At 37.5% G+C, this 23,696-nt stretch overlaps 1 protein-coding gene across 1 annotated transcript in view; it reads right to left on the bottom strand.

Annotated features, from left to right (window-relative positions):
• Positions 1-5,696: 5,696 nt before the first annotated feature.
• nfatc2a (nuclear factor of activated T cells 2a) overlaps positions 5,697-23,696 on the bottom strand; it is a 34,281-nt gene continuing 16,281 nt past the window's right edge. Inside the window, exons 7-10 of the mRNA XM_089124259.1 lie at positions 19,434-19,489; positions 19,185-19,317; positions 17,681-18,394; positions 5,697-8,434 (exon numbers count right to left, since the gene is read on the bottom strand). Of these exons, the coding sequence (XP_088980385.1) occupies positions 8,379-8,434; positions 17,681-18,394; positions 19,185-19,317; positions 19,434-19,489 (959 nt within the window). The 3' untranslated portion in view covers positions 5,697-8,378. The remainder of the gene's footprint in view (positions 8,435-17,680; positions 18,395-19,184; positions 19,318-19,433; positions 19,490-23,696) is intronic.

Genomic DNA, 23,696 nt, shown 5'->3' with positions numbered 1-23,696 from the left:
CTATTCTGTTAATGACAGCAACAGGTACATCTCAGCTGTAAACTGCGTTTCATTTACCACATGGAGAAGTGTTGGATTGTAGTGCTGAAGGAGACAAAGAGAACAAGTACAGCCGCAGGCTTATGTCAGCTAATATAAAGATTACATCTGAAGATTCAATCAAGAATACCAACAGTTTTTGCCACCAGAGGGCGGAAGCGCAAAGCAATTCCATTCATCATTAATTACTCCAGAGAGATGTTTGATTTTTAGTACTTTAAAACACATGAATCGTTTCATTTAATCTATGTAATATTATATTAATGAACCTTTAATGCATGCTTATTTATTTACTAATGCGTTAAAAGGTAATGCACACTCTAAAACATTTCATTTATTGTTTTATCAATGTAATACATTCATTCTTATGAGCTCATATCAACCGATAGACAAGAATATATGTTTAAAAAATAATTTGACACACCCCTGGACTATTTACATAGAAAAGCTGGTGAAAAACTTAATTTTAGACTTACTTAAACTTAAACTTAGCTTTAGAAAATCTAAAAGTGTACACTTCATGCTCTTATGTGTCTTTATAATAGTTGTTTTTATGTCTTTGTTTGATGTTTCTGTTTTCTTATTTTATATGGATTTTAATTGATAAATTTTGTACAGAACTTTGGTCGACCTAGGTTGTTTTAAATGTGCTTTATAAATACAATAAACTTGAAACTTATAACGCAATAAACAAATAAATAAAATTAATAAAGTAGACTTCCATTCAAAATTTGGGGTCATTAAGATTTTATGATTTTGTCTCTTTTGCTCACCAATGCTCCCCTTACGAAAAAGAAGTTTATTCAAGTGTGCCATTAGTATACTTCTTTTAAACTAAAAATAAGAAAGTATACTTTCAGTTTATTTGTCCTGTACTTCTCAGAAGTATACTATATGTACTTCTCAGAAATATACTTCAAATTACACTTAAGTGTACTTGACTTATACTGAGAGAAAAGCAAGTATATTTGTCCTGTTCTTGTACTCAATCTTTTGATCCAGAAATACTTAAAAGTATAATTAAGTATTCAAAGTATACTTGTATAAGTATTACAGTAAAAAAGTAAACTACTAGTATACCCATAAATTCACTTGCAGTACACATGATGAGATACATAATTATGAACTAGTTGTGCACTTACTGTTACACTTATAGTACACTTAAACATATACTTTTATGTACTAAAAGTGGGCCAATTTAGTCCCAAGTGGTATTAAAATAGTAGTTTACTACTAGTACATAGTGACAACTTACTACATAATGTATACTTAAAAATATACTTGAACATTACTTAAGTATACTACATAAAATGAACCTGAAATATACTTCTTTTTCGTAAGGGTCCATTTACAGTAGTAATTTAAAATGACTTATGACTTAGTTTGTGCTTTCCTATTTTAATATATTGTAAAATGTAATTTACTCCTGTGAATTTTCAGCATCATTACTCTAGTCTCCAGTGTCACATGATCCTTCAGAAATCATTATAATGTGTTGACTTGATGCTCAAGAAACATTTCTCATTATTATAAAAGTTGTCATGACAACTCTCAATCTAATGGATACGACAACGTTGAAATTGCAAGCAAATTGAGTATCAGCCTGCGCCAACAAGAGTGTAATGATTTTAACTGCATGATATTTTTGTTGAAATGCTTGTTCCCAGATTCTTTGAAGAATAGAAATTTCAAAAGAACACCATTTACTTGAAATGATAAATAAAAATCTTTACCATCTCCTTATATCAACTGAATGCATCCTTGCTCAAGTTATAGGTCAAGTTTAAATGACGGACCCCAAACTTTTGAACGTTAGGGTTTATTCAGCGCATACATTGCTTTAACTATCTAGGCCTTTATCACAATTTATGACAAAATAAACTAAATTTAGGTTTAAAAGCAGTGTTGTAGTACTCGAGACTCGGACTCGGTCTCGAGACCATATTTTAATGGTCTTGGTCTTGTCATGGACTCGTGTGCATTTGGACTCGGAATTGACTCGTACTCGAACATTTTTTTTTTAGGACTCGGACTTATTCCCGAGTCCACTCGAGTTCAATTCAAAATATTTTTCATGATTATTAATGTATGTTAATAAAATATTTCTTTAAATTGATTGACACGCCCAGTGATTGGTGATTTTCTAGTGCGCAACAAATTGTAATAAAATTACTTTTAACACCACCTACTATGTGGCCTTTTTTACCCTAAACTGATCATATTTTTTAAACTCTAAGTAAATTCAGTAAAATAAAAAAAGGATTTCTCTAAGTAAATAAAAGTAAATTAGGTAATCAACCCTCACTGGTCTCGGTCTCGACTTGGACTCGACCGTCTCTGGTCTCGGACTCGACTTGGACTCGACTCTCTATGGACTCGGTCTTGACTCGGACTCGACTCTCTCTGGTCTCGGTCTCGACTCGGACTCGAGTGAGGTGGTCTCGACTACAACACTGTTTAAAAGTATAAGTAAATGCCTGTAAAATCCATTGGAAGACAGATTTCAGATTTCAGAAGCATGTATAGCATCTTGGTAATAGAACAATTCCTCATGAGTTTGATTGAGTTTTAAATGTTTTGAGCTTTTTTGATGAGGTAATAAGCAGTCCACATGAACCCTGGGAAGGTGACTAACGTCTCCCACTCTATGATGCAGTAGTCCCGGCTCGTGTACAAACGCAGCTTTATTCAATCAAAACAAGTATTTACTGTTGGTCAAGGGTGTGACGTGTTATTTCTATTTGAATAAGGCCTTCTTAACATGAGCTGCAGGTCTGCCACGGGACGCGATACAACGGGTGGCCTTTTCACAAACCGAATTTATGAAATCCACTTGAAAGCAAGATTACATGTAATATCCTGACCAGATCAATCATGCACAATGTACATGTCAAGTTAGTCTGAGGTCATAGTAATTTGCTGTTAGTGTTCATCGACGTTTCATTATACGAGGAACTTATTAAAATTGACCTTCACCGCCTACCATCCACACTAGATCAAACACTCCGGTTAAGTCATTCGCTGGGCTCCTTTCCAGTTTCACACAATCTTACTTCAATATGACAAGGAAAACTGGTTTGAAAAGACTCTACAGTAACACAGTGTTGAATGAAATTCCCAACCAGTGAAAACATGCACGTTTCTTGTCCTCTGGCTCTTCATGGTTATTGTGCATGAGCCGTGATTTGATTATCTAATCCGAGATAAAGGGCATATGACTCACAGTCACAGCATATCTGCAACGGGGGGAAATGTGTCTGTGTTCTGTCGCGACCCACGTGCTGCTTTATTTATTTATATTGCTCAAAGCTAGTGATGTCATACCAAGCGACTTCCTGAACACTGGGTTCATTCACGCCATCCACCCCAGTTGGGGCCCAAACAAGCTGTTGCCTAGCTACCGAGGAAATCTGAGAGGCAAAGAGCTGTGAAGTCACAAAAGTTCTGTTCATTTCAGCTCAGATTTAACGAACAAAATAACGGCAGCAAGCATCTGATGTGTCAAGCTAACTAATCTGCTTTCATTCGGAGCAATTTGGAGACATAAAGAGAACAGGTGTTTCATAAATAGTCAAGTGCCCCATAGACAGCAGGGTACAACAGAGGTAAAGGTGCACCGGGGGTAAACGGTGCATTTGATTATTCATTATCCTTGATGGCACAAAAATTTCCCAAAACATCCGCTTTTCAACATGCACGTGGAAATTTGGCTGATCCATCACACACTCGCAAGCAGATTCTGTGCTAATTTGATGAAATATGATGATCCTTAAAGTGTTGTACATTTAAGTAGCAAATGAGAATCAATCGCTTAAAAGGATAGATCACTTTGAAATTAATTTTTGGTATGTTTTAGCTTTATACCTCAAGGGCATCCAAGATGTAGGTTTCTTTGTTTCCGCAGTAGTTTCCATTTTGATATTTTTAGGTCAAACAGTTCATATCTATCAGTCTTATAATGGAGCTCTATGGTCACCACCTCAAAGAGCATGCACAGAGAAGTCCAAATTAAACATGGTTTGATGACTCATAAATTTAAGTACACATTGTGTGAGAAAACGGAGATTTTAACATGACGTCTATGGATATTTGCTCCCTTTATTTGGGACCGGTGTTCTGACAATTCATGCTACCCATCGAGATTTTCTACTTACCGGTTATGCGCATGTGCAGACTCACAGTTTTATTTTTATTTATTTTTATTTTATTTTTTTACAAAAGGTACATTTTCCTGTTATAATGTATAATTTCCCTTTAAAAAATGCTTACTACCATATGAATATTTGTACGGTCAGCCAGCTGAAAAGGAATAACTGAAAGTTTCAGTTACTATAAGAAAAGGTGTACTTTGACAAGTCAAAGATGAATATTTTATGATAATTTTTACTTTTCACACCGTTTTAAAAATAAAAACAGTAGTCTACAGTATACAGTAGCTACTCATAACTTAGAATTGTATTAGAATTGTATTTCATACGACTTTAATCGGCATTCTGTGATCAATTCGCGCTACGGTAGCATTTTTCGACAAGGCAGCAAAAATCGACAGAACACCGGCCTCTAGCGGATTTGAGATGCAGTTTTTCGCACTTCCGGGTAGGCATCATCTTTCAGATTAGAATGTTGCCAAACCCGTGAGACCTTCGTTCTTCGAAACACAAATGAAGATATGTGCAACGTTGTATAGTTTCAAAAAAATAAAACGTAAAAAGCTTATTTAATTATTGAATAAACAGATTTCATTAGGATTTCTCAACGGAATATTTTCCTGCCATCGAGGCGGTAGATATCAGCAACTAGTTACCTCGTCTTTAGACATACTTTGACTTTACAAAGTTCGGAAATTTTAGTTACACGTTACACAAACATAGCCACTTAAGTTGTATTAACTCACCTTTGACGAAGTGATCACCACACACACACACACGGGCATTTTCCCATTTGGCTCCTCCCAAAATAGGATTCAGGATTTCTTTCCTGTTTATCCTCGCTAGCCATAACCTCCGCCGTTGTTCTGACAAAAGCTTAGTCTTTAGTTTTCACATTCATGGATTCTAATGACGGGTATACGGTAAAATCCCGATTTAATTAAACCTCCGGCGCGATGTTATCATCCACTGACCCAGCTGGAGATGACCAGTTTCACTTTTTAGCACGAAACTCATTTCACTTCGTTTAACTCGTATTGCTTCTTCTAATGTTTTGCCCTCAGCAATGGCGCCGGATCGGCAAATGCCCGTATGTTGTGACGTCATGTGGGAATGGCAACGCAGTAGCGTGACGTCATATGAAAACAAAACGTTCATAGATCGTTATTATTTGGTTCTAAAAAAACAAAACAAACAAACAAAAAACAATCGTGAATCAAATACTAACGTTAGGGAAACGTTCTGTGTTTGCTGGGTTAACTTTATGCTTCAAGAGCTCACTGGCTTCATAAGGGAGAAACAGAAATACAAGCGAGAGTGAACAAGAATTATTTGTTTATTTAAAATATTTAGTTAAAACACCACTAGCCTGCTGCGTGCATTCTTTATTCTTTTTAGAATTTAAGAAACTCATTATTTTTTTAAGAAAGAAGAAAGAAGTGTCTTGGAAATTAGGCAGCACACAGTGAGTGATACAGGTCTTCGAATGACTCAGACGCGAAGAGAAAGTCTCTGAGAAAGCTTTCCGTTTTATTGCTCATGTCCTCACCTTGAAGCCTTTATTCAACAAACATGAACACATCTAAACATATTAGGTTAGACATGCTTAAGCCAAAACATGAATATAATCATGACAAGCTAATGAAATAAAAAATATAATTGGATTCTCTTTTGGCATTGACAATCTTATATTAATATATATATAAAAAAAATGAAATGCAATTCGTCAATACACAGCAAAAGCTTTGGTATTTCATATATTCCCAGAGCCGCTTGGTTATAAGATATTAAATGGCAAGAGAACAACTGATTCAGTTCATATAAATATTTCTCTTCCAATTCTGACTGAAAATCTGATTCTAAAAAATAAAAATTATAGAAATAGTCTATACACTTTTGAAGCCGTCTATTTACAGTAAAAAGAAAAGGTTTACATTCTGAATAGAGTTGTTTTGTTGTGTCCACTGTACACTGAAAAAAAACAGCTCGTTTGTAACAATAGTATTATTTTTTACAATGTGCTCCAAAGGAACACAGATAACTTTTAGATAATACTTAATACTCTTAATAATTCAGCCAAAATTGCAAAGACATAAAAATATCCGTAAGCTTTTTTAAAGTGGGCGGGATACAAGCTGATTCTTCTTAATTCATGAATTAGTTTGTTGCTTGAAAAAAAAATCATATTTTTGTCAGTTTGCATTCAATATCAGAAAACGAATGTGAAAATGTGTTACGGAGACATGCAGAGGGTATCTATTAATATAAATACAGAAACATATTTCCATGTTTTGAATGTTCTACATTAACATACACACACACATAAAATATATATGCAAATCATAAAAGCAAAGCGCTTAATGTTATTCTCCATGAGATCTGTAGAGAGAAAACATCCTGCATTTTAAAGGGTTAGTTCACCCAAAAATGAAAATTAAGTCATTAATTACTCACCCCCATGCTGTACCAACCCCGTAAGACCTTCGTTCGTCTTCGGAACACAAATGAAGATATTTTTGATTAAATTTGAGAGCTGTATAACTACCACATTGGCTCCTAAGGGACTGCCTCTTGACGGCCCAAAAAGTCAATGAAGAAAATGTTTAAATATCCCAAGTGACTACCGTGGCTCAACTATATGTTTATCAAGCGACGCGAATACTTTTTGTGCGAAAAACAAACAAAAATAACGAGTTTATTCGACTATTTCTTTTCTTCCTTGTAGGCCAGAACGAGACTTCCTTATAGATTTCCACGACGCATGCGCGAGAATTGCGATCTGAAGTAGTGAAGGCTGGTGTGAGCAGATCGCAAATCTCGCGCATGCGTCGTGGAAATCTAAGGAATTCTCGTTCTGGCCTACAAGGAAGAAAATAAATAGTCGAATAAACTCGTTATTTTTTTTGTTTTTTCGCACAAAAAGTATTCGCGTCGCTTGATAAACATATAGTTGAGCCACGGTAGTCACTTGGGATATTTAAACATTTTCTTCATTGACTTTCTGGGCCGTCAAGAGGCAGTCCTTTAGGAGCCAATGTGGTAGTTATACAGCTCTCAAATTTAATCAAAAATATCTTCATTTGTGTTCCGAAGACGAACGAAGGTCTTACGGGGTTGGTACAGCATGGGGGTGAGTAATTAATGACTTAATTTTCATTTTTGGGTGAACTAACCCTTTAACATAAAAAACTTGAACAGTTCAAGTGCACAGTATATTCATAATTAGAACAGATGGAACTGAGTACATAAATACTCAATAATAAAATATGATAGCTATTCAATTTTAGTATGGGATGAAGATGTTTTGAGAACCTAAATGTAGTGCAGGGCATCATGGGCTCTGACTTGACACAAAGGTACATGTATTTCCTTTCATTTTTGGTTTGCTGGTTCTAGTTTTGGTGGTATTAAAGCACCGCAGGCAAAGGCACAATATTCAGTTTTCTATTTACATCACAAAGCAGAAAATGGCACTGACTTCATTGGTTTTCTTAGCTGTATTACAACAAACAAATCTAATTTTTCTTGAAAAACTTTAAATAAAATATAATTCACTGACACGCAGTTTTTAACATTTCCCTTCATGAACAGTGCATTTAAAATATGAAGTACAAGGCATTTAAAAAATCAAATTTGGACTGATGTACAGTACATGTTCATCTAATACAAAAACACTTATCCTTAAACAAATGTATCAAACATTTGCAGTGGTGTGATGCATTCATCCACTTTCCCTTCAGAAGTATATGCAAAGCACTTGTTTTGGGGAATATGACGGACAGTAATGGTTTAGTCTCACAGATGATGAGGTTATTCCTCGAAATACACTAATCAGAGTGAGTTCATTTATGGGAGTCAAAAGGCTATGGAATAAAGGGATCCTGTCCAATCCAAACTGTGTATGAAGGCTCAAGTCTCTGACAACTTTGACATATGAGATCAATATTGGACGACTTTGGAAAGTCAAATAATAGCAGGGAAATTCAATACCATTTGCACATCAACACACTGCTGTTCCTGGGGTTGACTGAGATGGATGTTTGGTTAAATGCGGTCCATGATCCAGTTTTTGTCAGAGGTGACACTTGCCCGGGCCGAGGCAATCGCTGCTGCTCTCACGTGTCCCGCTGAAGGCAGGGGAACGCCGATACACTCCAGGGGTCCTGCTCGCTTCCCGATCAGGGGTTTCCTCTATGTCTGACCCCTGCCATGCACTCCGGTCAGATCCTTCCTTATGATCTCATTCACTAGAGAAAAGACAGAAAAGAGGAACATGCTTCAAAATTAAAGGGAAGAACGTGCTTATAAATGCTTATATTTAAGATTTCTGTTGTTGCTATAAATAGTGTGGAATTTCAAAGATTTCCCCATTAACAGACAAGGATGGTTTGAACTAATATCAATATAAGCTAAAACATATCAAAAATGAATTTCAAAGTGAACTATCCCTTTAATATATATATATATATATATATATATATATATTTGGGCTTTGCAAAAATTAATTGCGATTAATCGCATCCAAAATAAAAGTCTGTTGACATAATATATTTGTGTGTGCTGTATATAATTATTTTGTATATATAAATACACACACATGTATGTATATATTTAAGAAAATGTGTTATTCGTATATAAAATATTTATATTTATAGATTATGTATTTATATACATATACAAAATTTAAGCACAAATAATTCTTAAATATATACATGCATGCATAGGTATTTATATATACAAAGGTATTTATATATACAAAATAATTATATACAGCACACACAAATATATTATGTAAACACAGACTTTTATTTTGGATGCGATTAATCGCAATTAATTTTTGCACAGCCCTAATATATATATATATATATATATATATATATATATGTATGTATACACACACCAGTATATCCATTACATTTCAATATAATTATTAATACTGTAAAATTGAACAATCGCAATTAATCTAACATAAAACTTTGTAAATGTGTGTGTGTAAATATACTGTGTATATATTTATCCATACATACACTGTCATTAAAAAGTTTGGGATCTGCACGATTTTTTTTTTTTTAATAAGTCTCTTCTGATAACAAAGGCTCCATTTATTTGATTAAAAATACAAAAAAAAAGCAGTAATATTGAGAAATAGTTTTCTATTTTATTGTAATTTATTCATGTGATCAAAGCTGAATTTTCAGCATCATTACTCCGGTCTTCAGTGTCACATGATCCTTCAGAAATCATTTTAATATGCTAATTTGCTGCTCAGGAAACATGTATTATTATTATCAATGTTTTTTGATTGATATATGTATGTATACACACACACACACACACACACACACCACATATACGTGCACACATTTACGTGATCAAGCAATCTGACAGCACTGATAATTACTGTATACTAATACATATTTCACAGACAGGGTTTAGATTAAGCCAGGAATAGGCCTTTGTTCAATTAGGATATTTAAGTAGCTTTTTTAAAAACTGCCTTAGAAAAAAGAAAATCATAGATGTATATCTTGAGACAAAACAATGTTGTAAGATATATCATTGTAAGTTACTTTCAGTTAAAACAGCTTTAGTCTGGGACTAGCTTAAGCCTAGACTGTGAAACCGGGTAATAATATTGAGAATCATGCTGTTTTTGACAGCCTAAATTCAAGTATTATACGATGCAGTGACAGTGACCGGCCACTAGGTGGAAGGGAATGATTTGACAGAACAGGTTCAGAGAAGCCCTTGCATTAGCCATCACTTCCTGTTGTTTTACAGGGGGGCATCAATGGAAACTTTTACTGCCTCTTCACTCTAAGAATAGCAGCAGTGTTGTAACTCAGTCACAACACCACGACACATTAGTCTAGCCACAACTCAGACACGAACAAAGGTCACAGGTAAGATCAAATTATTTAAATGTGGGAAAACACCTGCAATGCTGTTTGAGATCGGTATGGATCGAAATGATGACGAAGTCACTGATTGATGGTACCGTTACATGGTACTTCAAAGAACAGGATGGTATCAAATGCATGGTACTATCATAATACCATTTAATTGTTTAGCCAAAGAGACAAGTAATGCAATAATAAAAATATGTCAGTTTAGGACAAGAGATTCCATCTATTACGGTATATATACACACCAGTCACCTTCACTGAACTGCTCTCTACCTTTACGCATACTGTACTTTGGCTTAAAAACTCAAACAGCACAAAGAGAATGTGGTCTGACTTGATTGGCAGCATCCTCAGTGCCATTTACTATCAAGACAAGACACTTCGGCCTAGAAAGCCAGAGCACAACGTAATCACTATCTCAATACACAGTGTCATGCTGTTTGTTTGTTATGATGGATGAGCGGGAATAACAGGTGTTGAGCCATATGTCTCTGATACGGTGCATGCGGACTGAATTATTGATGGTCAGTCTGAATATTTAAGATAACAATAATAATTATCCTGTTAAGCGTCACCGGTCCACCCGGGGGCACAACTCCATTACATTTTTAAAACAGTAATATCCTATATTAAACCTAAACTAATCTTGACAACTATTAGGGCTGTCAAACGATTAATCGCCATTATTCGCTTCCAAAATAAAAGTTTGTTTTTACATAATATATGTGGGTGCACTGTGTATAATTATTTTGTGTATATATATATATATATATATATATATATATATGCATGTATATTTAAGAAAAAAAATATTATTTATATGCAAAATATTTATATTTATAATATAAATTATATATAAATCTATATACAGTATATACATGAAAATATTTCTTAAATATATACATGCATGTGTGTGTATTTATATATATATAATTATACACAGTGCACCCACATATATTTTGTAAACACAAACTTTTATTTTGGACTCGATTAATCGTTTGACAGCCCTACATACTATATATCATTTGAAAGCTCACAATCTCTAGTTTCCATATTTGGTGATTGATTTTCAAAATAAATTACAGAGGAGCTGGAATTTATCAATTTGCAACAAGAATGCTTTCATACTCCTAAGGCGTGTTTAGTCCTTTATTTTGTAATAGTGATGAACATCATGAAAGAAGGGTAGAAACCTCAGTTTGTTTTCATGCCAAGAGTTTAAAAGACTGCATTCATTCAATTATTTTAGAAAAAAAGGTCTGAAATGTTTTAAATATAAAGAAAAAAATTATAGATTCACCATTTGTGGTGTGGCAGCGAGCTATAACGCACATACACACTTGTTCTTTTTATATGTTTCTAAGAGGTTGACTTCATATCAAAATCTGCCAAACTTCACATATTACTTCTGAATAGGATCTCTACTTGATAAATTGCATGAAAATTGTGGAAATAATGGTTCATACAACTCAAAACACTAATAGAAATGGAGGCGCCCTTATATGGGCAGTAATGGAGTCTGGTCGTGCCCTAGTGGAAGCGTTCGGTACTGCGCCCCAACAGGCAACCAATCAGCTGCAACCAATTGTATTTAAAGCGCAATGGCAATGTCAAACGGTAAAAATGCGCAAGTTTTGCAAAGTGAAGTAGAGCATGGTAAAATGTACGCACAAATAAACACCAGTGCTAATTGGCCAACCAGAAATTAGATTAACCACACTGAAAGTATTTCACAAACAGTGTCTGTTGTGGTGAGAGCTTGCGTTCGAGGAGAAGGAACTCAACATTCAACTGATTCCTCTATTTGAAGCTTTGATAGTGTAAGGAGCACACTGGCACAAATGCAAAAGCCCAAAACACAAAGCTTGATGGATCTTTAATGTTTATACCAGCTCAGATACGATCATTGAAGGTTAACGAATGACTTTGAATAAATAAATAACCCTTGTATTTTTTTCATCTTTCAAAAAAAAGTAAAACAATGTATATTTAAAAAAAAAAAAGATAAACAATGATATATAATACTAAATCCCTTATGATATTTGTGATTATGATAAGGCTAAAAATAAAACTTCTTCAATCAAGAAAGCCTGGGGGTTTTAATCATACAACACGAGCTCGCTCTATGTGGATGACATCTGTTTTTCCCTCAGAGACTAATGAAGAGCAGATGAGAGAGGAATAAACCAGTAGTAGCGGGATTCAGAAGTGCTTTATCAGCGAGAAAAAAACTAAATACGAGGCCCTGCAGACTTTAGATCCACCGAAGGAACTCCTCAGAAACTCAACAGCAGGACAAACTGGACTTTTTGACACGTAGAAACGAGATCTTTACAACTTCTGAAGAAAATATGAGTGCAAAACTTGCTTTTGTACATACAGTACATAGAAAACCATGCAATATACAGGACAGAGAGCTTATAGGGAAAGTAATGAAGGGCTGGCACACACTGATGGTTTTAGCTGTAAAGGAAGTGTGCAGACTGGGCGGTATAATAGGTGAGTGTCTGGCTGGAGAGACCTTGACCAATCAGAAAGCTTGTTTACAAACTAATGGTGGAAAGTAAGACAGAGCATAGTAGATGACTCAGTCTGCACCTCAACTATGTGTGCAAACTGTGCATGCACTTAGCTATATTTCAAGACGAACAAAATCTGCATCTGTCAAAGCCACTTTTAGGTATGTCTGGGTCTTTTATGCACAAAAATGTTCAAAGTTGCCTTTTAGGCTGTAATCATTATTATTAGCTTAATTTAAACTCAATAGAAGTCTATGGTATGTCCTCATTTAGATTGCAAGGTAGCAAGAGTGTGTACGTGGAATCATATATGTTGTAAAATAGACTAAGAAAAGTCACACAGCACTTGATTTACTGGTTAGTGTGTGTGTTGCGTATCGGGCTAGCACTGAGTGATAATAAAGCCACAGAGCAAGTGTAAATGACAGGAAGAGTCTACACCGCAGGTCTGACTGTTTGCCCTCCAAAAGACTAGTTTAAATTAAAAAAGCCAAGCCAAAAATAAACTATTGAGACCTCCTTCCCTTTTAACTCTGCCTTCGGACCATGTTCAACTCTACAAGAAGCTTCTTATTTTGAACAACACTTCTAACGAACAAAGCTACATCTTATCAGGACACCATTTTCACAGCCAAATACCCAATGGCTTGGCACACACACGGTCCAAAACTGGATGCAAGTGATCTGAAACTAATGTGCTTACGTGCTTTATCTAAATTATTCCTGCTGCTCTCTCCAGCTGGAAGAACTTCAACTCAGGCTTCCTAGGCTGGAAACGAAGCCTAAGGCGAAAAAAGTTGAGCCAGATGAGCACTGGAAGATTGGCCAATGTTGTACCCTCAAAACTCAAAGCCAGTTTGGCTGTTTATCACAGGGTAACACTTGTTAAGGGCCGATGCGGAGATGACATAAAATCAAAGGTGATCTTTGTAAAAGTAGTCTAGTAAAAGAACGTAACTACTGTATCTTACAAAAAAACGCCAGTCTGGACTAGTATTCATTTGCATGTTAGCCTAGACCGACCGGTCGCAATCTAGTTGGTCAATTCAGTTAGACCACCATTGCTAAAACTTTGCTGACGGAGCTGGTCGAGCTGGTTAAAGGGATACTCCACTTTATTTGGAAATAGGCTCATTTTACAACTCCCTCAGAGTTTAACAGTTGAGTTTTACCATTTTCGAATCCATTCAGACCAATTCGTACAAATTCGTACGAGTGGTTAAAAAGTGGCCAATTCGTACTAATTCATACGACCTCACTCGTACGATTTGTCTAAACCCACGTGATGGGTAGGTTTAGGGGTGGGGTCATTCGTACGAATTCATACGAATTGGCCAATTAGTAAAGTATGTACGATTTAGCAAAAATCATACTAATTCGTATGAGTGAGGTCGTACGAATTGTTAAGAATTAGCCACCATGTAAAATTCGTACGAATTCCCGTGAGATCTAGTTGGATTTTCTGATATTTAGAAGAATATCAGTAACCAGACAGTTTCTGGTCCCATTGACTTCCATAGTAGGAAAAAAAAAATATCTACTATGGAAGTCAATGAGACCAGAAACTGTCTGGTTACTGATATTCTTCTAAATATCAGAAAAATCGGCTGAATGGATTCGAAAACGGTAAAACTCGACTGTTTGACTAAACAAATGAGCCTATTTCCAAAAAAAGTGGAGTATCCCTTTAAGCTTGTCAAGAAGCTGTTGATTACAAAAAGTCTAGTATTTACACAAAGATGTACTTAACTTCCTTTTCTTGCTATTGAGAAATGCAAAACATGCATGTTCATAATGAAATAGATGAAGATACAGTTTCTTTACAGAAAGCCAACCACAGAAACCTTGATGCCCCCTTCAAAAAGCCACCATCGAAATTCTGAGTGAAATAGACATATCTGCATGAGTCATATTACAACTGATTTTGTGTGAAGGTCTTGGAGGACATCAAACGGTGAGATGTTAGTGGGTGGATCGCTACACATTGACACCTCTGCAAGCAAAAGCAACTGGGACTTTTTGTGGTCGTCGTCCTTCCTGCTCTCAAAGATCTGGACTTTGCACCCCATCTACTCTTGGGTTACTACTGGTAACACTTCTTAAAAAGTCAAACTGGTGCCACTATGTTTCTTAACTAGATTAACCATTGAGATTGATTTACAATAAGGTCATCCAGCTTCATTATGCTGAGTTCAGCGACTTGTTGTAGGGTCAATCCCACAGCTAGAACTTGAGGTGTCTTGCTCATGGGTACAATGACAAAAAACACCTTGTAGGACTCTGCAACCTCTGTGAATAACTGTGGTCAAACAGAACAGACCATGTTTGCAACAATTTTGAGTCAGAGTGGTAAAGTAGTAACCTCCTCGTTATCGTGCTTGAGCTTTAGTCACTTAACCACTCCAGTCCCGAATTGTTGCAAGCAAAGTGTGTTGTGTGTGGCCACAGTTATTTCCTGCAGTGCTTGCGATTATCAGCATTTTCTGTCTTGCTTTAAGGGGCCTTAATGAGGGAATTCACTGGCAGCTTTATGAGTTTACCAGAGTGGTGTTAAACTCTAATGGGGCTACCAGAAATTCCCGTACCCAAAAAAAAGGGTGATTCCATAGAAAGGTCATAAACCGGCATCTCTTTACGAAAACATCGAAGGTTATAGGTTAATCTCATAGTAACTATCTAGAAACATGTCTACAGTTGTGGTGTTGTTATTAACTCAGGGAAACCCTATTTGAGTATGCAGAAGAAAATCCATCTTTGGCTCTCGGTCCCACTCGCTTCAGTTTTTCCACCCAACATGGTCCTTTCCCTTTCCTGCGGACTCCCACCCAACACTATCTTGTTCAGATCAGGCTGCCTTTCTGGATAAGTGCAGCAGCTGCAAATAGCAGTTGTGTGCTCCAGATTGGCAAGAGTGCGACCTGTGGAAAAAAAGCAAATCCTCTCGCAGGTTCCCCCCACAGTATTGGGGGGCGCTAAGCCAAGGGGAAGCCCTGGCCAAGTATAACAAACAAAGAGGCTTTCCCCAGCTCTCCCAGGCAGCCCATTCCCCTGTTTGACAATGGGTTGCCATGGCACTTGTTTTGTGAATCATAACACTGTCAACATGTCCAAGAAGTTTTGGAGCTGCTTGGTTTTCTTTTCCTTTTTTTTTTTTTTTTGCAAGGTCGAAAAAGCACCAATTTCCTTGTCAGATACAAGGCGTAGAGAACCCCCTGCACGCAACAAAATAAACCACAAGAGAAACTCTGACCCCCTGAACTCCCAAACTGCCTTACAGTAGTGACACTGGAATCTTGCGCTTTCCCTTGCCAGTATTCTGCTGCATCGTGGTCATTTTCATTATAAAAATTCATAACTTGACTGGTTTCTTGACACAATTGAAAAACAAAACAGAGAGTGTGTGTAAAGGAAACGTATTATCCATCTAATTCATTATGGTTTCATTCTTCCTGAGTAATGGAAAGAATATACTCAAAGCCAGGGGTACAAAACAGATCTTTCGTTCATTCCACTTTATATAATACATTTCTGGTGTCTCGTTGTCCTTGGGTCATACAGTATGTGTGAAAAACCAACCCCCGAAAATGTTAAGAAGATAAGACAATGAGACGGACTTGACAAGCACTCTTCCTGCTATTGTCTGAAAGCAGAGAAAATGTGCTTGGGGACATTTCTAATGGTACATATTGTGAGTCAAAGAATGTGACTGAATGGCTCTTCACTACATTCGGCACATTCCTACGGCCACATATTTTTATGGTGAAATTTGAAAGCATATGTCACTTCACATGCATATGGATTGATAGATACTTTTTAACAACAGTGACTAAGTTTACATGCAGCCAATAACCCATTCAAAACCGGGATATTAGCAATAACCCAGTCGCGAACGGCCATGTAAACACCAGCAAAAACCCGAATATGCTCATATCCCGGATTTTAAAAACCATGATCGGGTACCCAATTTCTAACCTGAATTTTTAGTCATGTAAACGCGTATCGACATATCCCCATAGTGATTTGTGTTCTGCGCATGTTCTATTCGCCAGGAATCTTGGTCTTTTGAGTAGAGAAACTTCGGCACATACAAAAATCCGCGTGCAGTATACCAGAAGTAAACAGACCAGGCGAGCCACAGCATACTTTTGGGGCGAGGTCAGTAACGTTACCAGCATCAAAGCGCAAACAAAGGCGATCGCTATCTGCCCGAACTATTCATTGTCTATGTGCTGCTGTTGTTGTTGTCTTTGGATACAGGAAGAAGAATCGGAAATGACGCATATTGCGTCTTAAGGTTGTCCGTACGTCGCCGTTTCCCTCGGGATTTTGCAATTCCATGTATACAAGAGAAACTCTTTGCACACGCATGTAATCGGGTTATTCCTAATGTTTCAGAAATCCGAATAGTGACCTTAACCCGACCATAACACGAAAATTGGCTGCATGTAAACGTAGTCAGTGTAAGAAGCATTTCCCAATCAGTATGCTTAAAACAGTGAAGAAAAGCTTTTATTCTGTCAGTGCTGTGGAAGCTTGTGTCACCAAGATAAATTCCTTGGCAATTAAAGTCGGCATGAAATCAAATTTGACAAATCTTCTTTTTATATGTAATATTGTACTGTTTATTATAAATGATTTATCCGTGCACTTCATTATTTTTTTTAAATTCATGTACCCTTGAAATCTTTAATCAAATACATTACCCTTCCCTCCCCCTTCGAAACGACCTGTCTCCCTTTTGGTCACGTGGAATGGCAAAAGGGTGCGGCCAGATCCGATGAAGGTGCGGCTATCGGTGCACCACCTCTCAAATTGTTTGCAACGCCCAACCTCCAACGATCCAATCAATTCCCGAAGGATGAAATCAAGCCCTGCCCAACATTTTTTCTAATTTCAGAAGCCGTTTCACTTGGATATACGTCAAGACAAGGAAAAAACGACAATCTCAACTTCCGTTTCACGCCGACTTTAAGCTCTTTCTGATTTCAAAAAGGCTTCAACTACATTTTTACTTGATTACGTATGCCTAACCATTTGAACAGCGAATGGTCAACCCGCAGCGACTCACCATCATCAAGGTAGGCCTGATCCAAGTTCTCCTGCTTGACCGTGACTCGACCAGGAACACTGGTTCTCGGCTCTTCTGCGGAGGAACATCTCTGGGCCTCTACTTGGACAGGAGGTGACCTGTCTTTGGCCACTCTCTGGAGGAAGGGCTGCTGTTGGATGACAGTGGGGTAATTCTGAGGGTGCTGGGGTGCCTGAGCTGGTGCTGGTGAACGGTTTGCCCCTGTGGCTTGGGGACTATGCTGGTTATAGCCCTCACAATAAATGATGTGCTGATGTTCTGGGGGTGGCGGCGCAGGGGGATCTCCTCCTCTGAGCAGGTGGTGGTTGGTGGGTGAGAACTGGATAATTGAGGGATGCTGGTTGGAGGGATGTTGGCCACCCAGGTGAGGCGACTGGGCTGGGGAACCCGTGTGGACCAAAACTGAACGATGGGAGTCTGGGATCATAGTGGCTCCCGTCTGAGAGTAAATAGGACTGCTCGACATGCTTTTTCCAGGACGGGCGTACAGTATGGCTTGGCTCTGCTGCTGAAATCGGTGGTCTGGAGGGGAGACACCCAGACGGGTCTGCTGACAGGGGACGAGGCCAGGCACCAGGCCACTGTCCCGAGGGTTATAGTATGACTGGGGAGACACCCCTAGCATTTGCGACATGGAATAACCCATCCGACCAGATTCATATTCATCCACCGGCTCTGTCTTAATGGACGGAACTGGGGAAGTAAAATGAGAGAATATCTATAATGGAGTATTCAAAGTGCACATATCATTGAAAAGATAAATAATACTCAATAAACTATATGCAAACTGAGGTCATGCACACATAATACCCATAGACAGTAAAATAAATGGACAGAGCGATCTCATTGGAACTCCATTGAGACGATTGAAGCCTGTTTTTGGCGATTTTTTTAGCACTTTCGTCCCTGACGCGCAGACTCAAACAGAGCTGGACTACGTAGTGGGACGTGAGTGACCCGTCTGTCTTCTAGTGCTGTGGCATGAGAAATCTGAATCATTCCCTTCCGAAACATGCAGAGGCGGAGAGTGTGGATAGGAGCTGGCCATGAGCTAGGAGCAGGAGACAATTCTGCTAGGTATTCTGATTAATTATTTTGTCATTTTGCCTCCATGTGTCCCCGAATGCGCGCGATCTTCTCCTCCTGTCCATACGGTAATCTCTCTACTGTGCGACAGAGAGTCGCGTGGGTATGACGCAATCGTTAGCCTACTTTCACTAAAACTGCTTCTACGGGGCCATAACATAAGCTACAAGGTAATAGAGCTATTTATACATTGTTATGTTTCTTTAGAAATAAATAAAGGACAAATGGGGTCTTCAAACGCCTCAGATGTAAAGTTATTCGCTGTCAAAGTGACGCCAAAATGAATGGGAGTCAATGGGAATGCTAACGCAAGTGAAGTTCTGCTACAAGATGTCAGCTCCCGCGAGGCTTCAACTTCCGGTCGATGGATTACCCCCTTGATAATACCCCTAAGTACCTGGTAGAGGTGTGTAGGTGAAATGCTGAGGCTGACTGCGCTTCCGTTTCCCATTTATTACGTAGAAGTTGACTTTGGCTGGATGGCAAATGGACGGGTCTCTATATGGAGGCACCTCAATGAACAGCATGCTCTGTGAATGAGAGAATAGTTTTATTGCTGTATCTATATAGACAGTTTACAAGACGAGGGCTGAAAATAGACCTTCAGGAAGTTCAGTAATTTATGTAATGCAGGCGCTGGACTTACTGCCTGACTTTTATCTTTGTCAACCGTGGCTTCCAATTCCCAAATCTGCTGTCCATCTGGAAATAGAAAGATGAAAAAAGAGTTTAATTAAATTTGGGTTACCCAAGTAAAGTTGAGATTAGTTAAGTTTAACTACATAACCATGCCAAAGCTCTCATTTATCAGTAAATAATTGATGTAGGCTTCTTAACGGCTAATTTTAGACCACTGGAAGAGTGTAATCTTTCTTCCTTAATATTATATATACATATACATAGTTCTTCCCTCAGTTGTTTGGGGAAATACATGATTGGCCAACCGTTCTCACTGGCACACACTGCTTCCTCCCCTTGTTCATAATGACTCAACTCTGTTTTGATAGGTAAAATGGGTGATGAGTTGTGGGTTCATCTGTCATATCTATAGGTCATAGGGTACTTGCATAATTCCTCGCCTACAGACTGGTTCCCATACAGCAGAGATTGCATGTGGTACAAGTCAATCACATTTCTACCCACAGTGCTATCAAACACGCTTCCTCAGACACTGCTGACCTCATATTGTATTTTGACTGCGAAAAGTCAGACATGTCAGGTCAGTATGAACTCAAACCTTTCTCTCATCAACTTTATCTAAGACCAAATGGTCTGAATTGTGCATTCTTAATCCCAAGTAACAGCTTACATTGCATTCTGACTTCCATGTTTGAATGTCAACACTGCATTGGCTCCCTAAAAATCTTGCTGATTGATTACAAATCAGTCCTTGAGCGAGCTCTTAAAGCATTATAGTCTTTCACGTCTATTGCGATCTAAAAATTATGGACAGTTGATAATATCTAATATAAAAATCAACTGCAGTCTGTAGTTCCCTTTTCTATTTAGCACCTAAACTCTGGAACAGTCTTTCTAGCATTGTTCGAGAAGAAGAAACACTCTGTCAGTTTAAATCTAGACTAAAAACACACCCCTTTAACCAGGCATACACATAGAACATTATAAATTCACATTATTTAAATCATTTAAATGATTGTTAGTAGGGTTGGGTATCGTTTGAATTTGAACGATTCTGATTCCAATTCCGATTCCTTGTTTCGATTCCGGTTCCTAACGATTCTCGATTCCGATTCTTTTAAGAGGCGGGGTCAAAAAAGTTTAGCTAACCTTGCTAACCAACGGCCTTTCTGAAGGAAATAATCCTTTCTGAAGGAAATACTCCTGTAAAAATACTCCTTTTGTCACAAATTTTGCATTTTGTCGAGATTTCGTTATTTTTAGAAAAGTGAAGCCACACTTTGGATCGCCGACATAAGGTACTTATGTTCGACTCGCGCGGTTATGCCAACACTTCCGGTAGACGCTTCTTCGTTGGTGTTGTTCAGCGGTTTCTTCTTCCGCTCGGTGGACTGTGAATATCGAAACTAGGAATCGAAATTTTAACTTTTGAACGATTCCGGGAAAAACTAAAAGTTAGTCTCGGTTCCAATCGATACTCGATTATCGATACCCAACCCTAATTGTTAGGCTGCATAGGTCAGCTGGAACCGGGGACACTTCCTGTAATACCCAATATGCACGTTACATCATTAGAAGAACGGCATCTACACTAACATTAGTCTCTTTTAGCCAAAGTCAGCTGGGCCGTATCCAGATCAGATGTTCTACAAAATTCTAAAAAAAAATCTAAATTCTGAATTTTCCAATCCAATCTGACTTCTGACCTCTAATGCTGCCTGAATAATAATCATACACTGTTCGTTCGTTCGTTGGCCAGAGGAGAACTGGCCCCCGACTGACCCTGGTTTCCCAATTTTCTTTGTTGTCAAACTTTGTTGAATTACATTCCTGTTATCACTCTAAAGCTGCTTTGAAACCACCCGTATTGTAAAAAGCGCCATAAAAATAAAGGTAGCTTGACTTGACTTGAATTCATACAGAAATCCAAAAACCATAGTAATATAAGTAAACAACACATAGCAAAAACTATTTTTAAACCAGAACAGAAAAAAGCATTCCAACTGAACAAGTCATTAAACCAGGAACGATTTTGCTCTGTATCACAGCAGCATGTGGGAAACCCCTTGTTGGGCCGCAAATGAGAGACATGTGGCTCAAATGAGTCAGCACTAGCAAGGGGGATTCCACATGCACTGCCAGGATAATGTCTTAATATTGCTTTATGATCAAACTGCTTCAATTCACCCACGACAGGTGATGAGTGCTCCTTCCTTGGCCGTTCCGTTTGTTTGGAGTTTGTTCCAAAGCTCCTTGTTTCAGGATCCCATGGGTTTGCTTTTTACTTTTTCTTATAATTAGCCGTAGAAGCTTTGAGAGTGGAAGAAGCCCAGCAAGGCATACAAAGCAAAATCAGCAAAACCAAAGACAGCTGTCTCCCATTTCAGAGATTTCACAGTCACAATGCTCCAAAAAACTCTCCAATGCTTGTTTATGTTCTTCTGTTTCTTACTTTTAGAGTAAATATGCAGTAGGCTATTACATACAGTGGCCCCAAAATGTTTAGGACTTTGAAGCCACTCTTAAAAATGAATATATGAATGGCGTTGCATTAGATTAAAAACAAAGGCTTCAGGGGGAATATTTTTCATTTTGAATATTGTTACAATTCAAGGCCTAGCAGATTTCCTTTTATTAAATGAAGAAGTCAGTGTGCTTGCACAACCTTTTTGGTTTTACACTGTTGCAATGATCTAACCCTAAAGCTAAAATAATTAATTAGTTTGAGTAGGGCTACAAATTAGTTCTATTACTTTTGAGTTCAAGTTGAACCGTTTCATTGTTTTAAGTTCTATGTTTCTTTTAATTTAGATAAACTTAATTTAACTGAAACTGGGCTGGGATTTCTATTTCCCAGCATGCTTTGCCATGACACTTAAAAGGGAGAGTAAATACTAAAATTAAAGGAGAACTCTGGCACAAAATGAACCTTTAGTCTAATAACACATTGGCACCGAGTCGACCCTTCTCTGAGATTTGTTTTCATGATAATCAAATGTAAAGAGTTTTATCTCTAAAAACTGTTTAGCGTATAACACTACACTCTTAGAAGAAATGGTTCTATTTAGAACCAGAAATGGTTTCATCCCCTGCTTCATATATGGAACTCCAAAATGGTTCTATATAGAACCAAGGTTCTATTGGCCAAGTATGGAACCCCAGGGTTCTATATAGAACCCAGAGGAACCCTTTTTTAAAGAGTGTATAGAACCTTTTAACAAAACAATGGTTCTATATAGAACCATTTTGGAGTTCCAAATAGGTAGCGCTGATAGAACCTTTTAAGATTCTATATAGAACCTTTCCTTCTAAGAGTGAAGTATATGGGGGCATATAATAAGTAAAGAGAAATCGCTAGTTAATACCACTAACAAGGCTCAAAATAGCCCAACACTAACACAGTAACACAATGAGAGTCCCTACATGCAAACCGAAGCATTGAGAACTTTGTAAGTGAACAGACCGTTTAATAAGAAGATACTTTATAAAGACAGGCCATCTTTTGAAAACAGTCTCGACCAATCGAACCATGAACGATTATCATCAAAACAAATCTCAGAGAACAGTTGACTAGGTACCAATGTGTTATTAGACCAAAGGTTCATTTTGCACCAAAGTTCTCCTTTAAGTGTTATATAATGTAAGAAAATAGTAAGATAATATGCTATTTTGAACACTGCCAATGGGTTTTACTGAACACTCCTCTGATTAAAGATTAAAATATAAACAGAGGGTGGATACTGAAAATGATATGTGATAAATTACTCGCACTCATATCAGTTAAATCCTGTATGATTTTAACATTAAAACAATTACATATAACCTTTAAGTGTTTAAAAACATTTCTTGAGAGCACACAATGTGTTATAAAGTGAGATACAGGGAGTTAGACAGAAAGAAACACTGAATTTTCAACAAAAAAAGACTAAAAAGGATCGACTTGATGAGTCACGGCTCTTTTCTGATAGACTAAACACATTAGCCTCAACCAATAGATCAATAAACAGAACTTTGCATTTTACCAAAACCTAGATGACACATTGCGTACATCAATAAAACAATGTAAACAGCAGTAGAGAACACAATGGGTGAAAATAATAATAATAATAATAATAATAATAAGCAGCAACGGGAATTTTGAAGGTTGGAGGGGCACTTTATAATCACACAGCTGTGACTGGATTTTATTTGCAAGCAAAACTGCCGAGTGCCACCTGTCCGAGGCAAAAAGCAGCAATCAATAAGAGCAAGTAGTCAAAGCACACACACA

This window comes from Pimephales promelas, chromosome 20 (genome assembly GCF_988280905.1).
Source record: "Pimephales promelas chromosome 20, fPimPro1.hap1.1, whole genome shotgun sequence".
Lineage (NCBI taxonomy): Eukaryota > Metazoa > Chordata > Actinopteri > Cypriniformes > Leuciscidae > Pimephales > Pimephales promelas.
The sequence above is the reverse complement of the archived record's forward strand: the minus strand, read 5'-3'. Positions and strand labels throughout refer to the sequence as shown.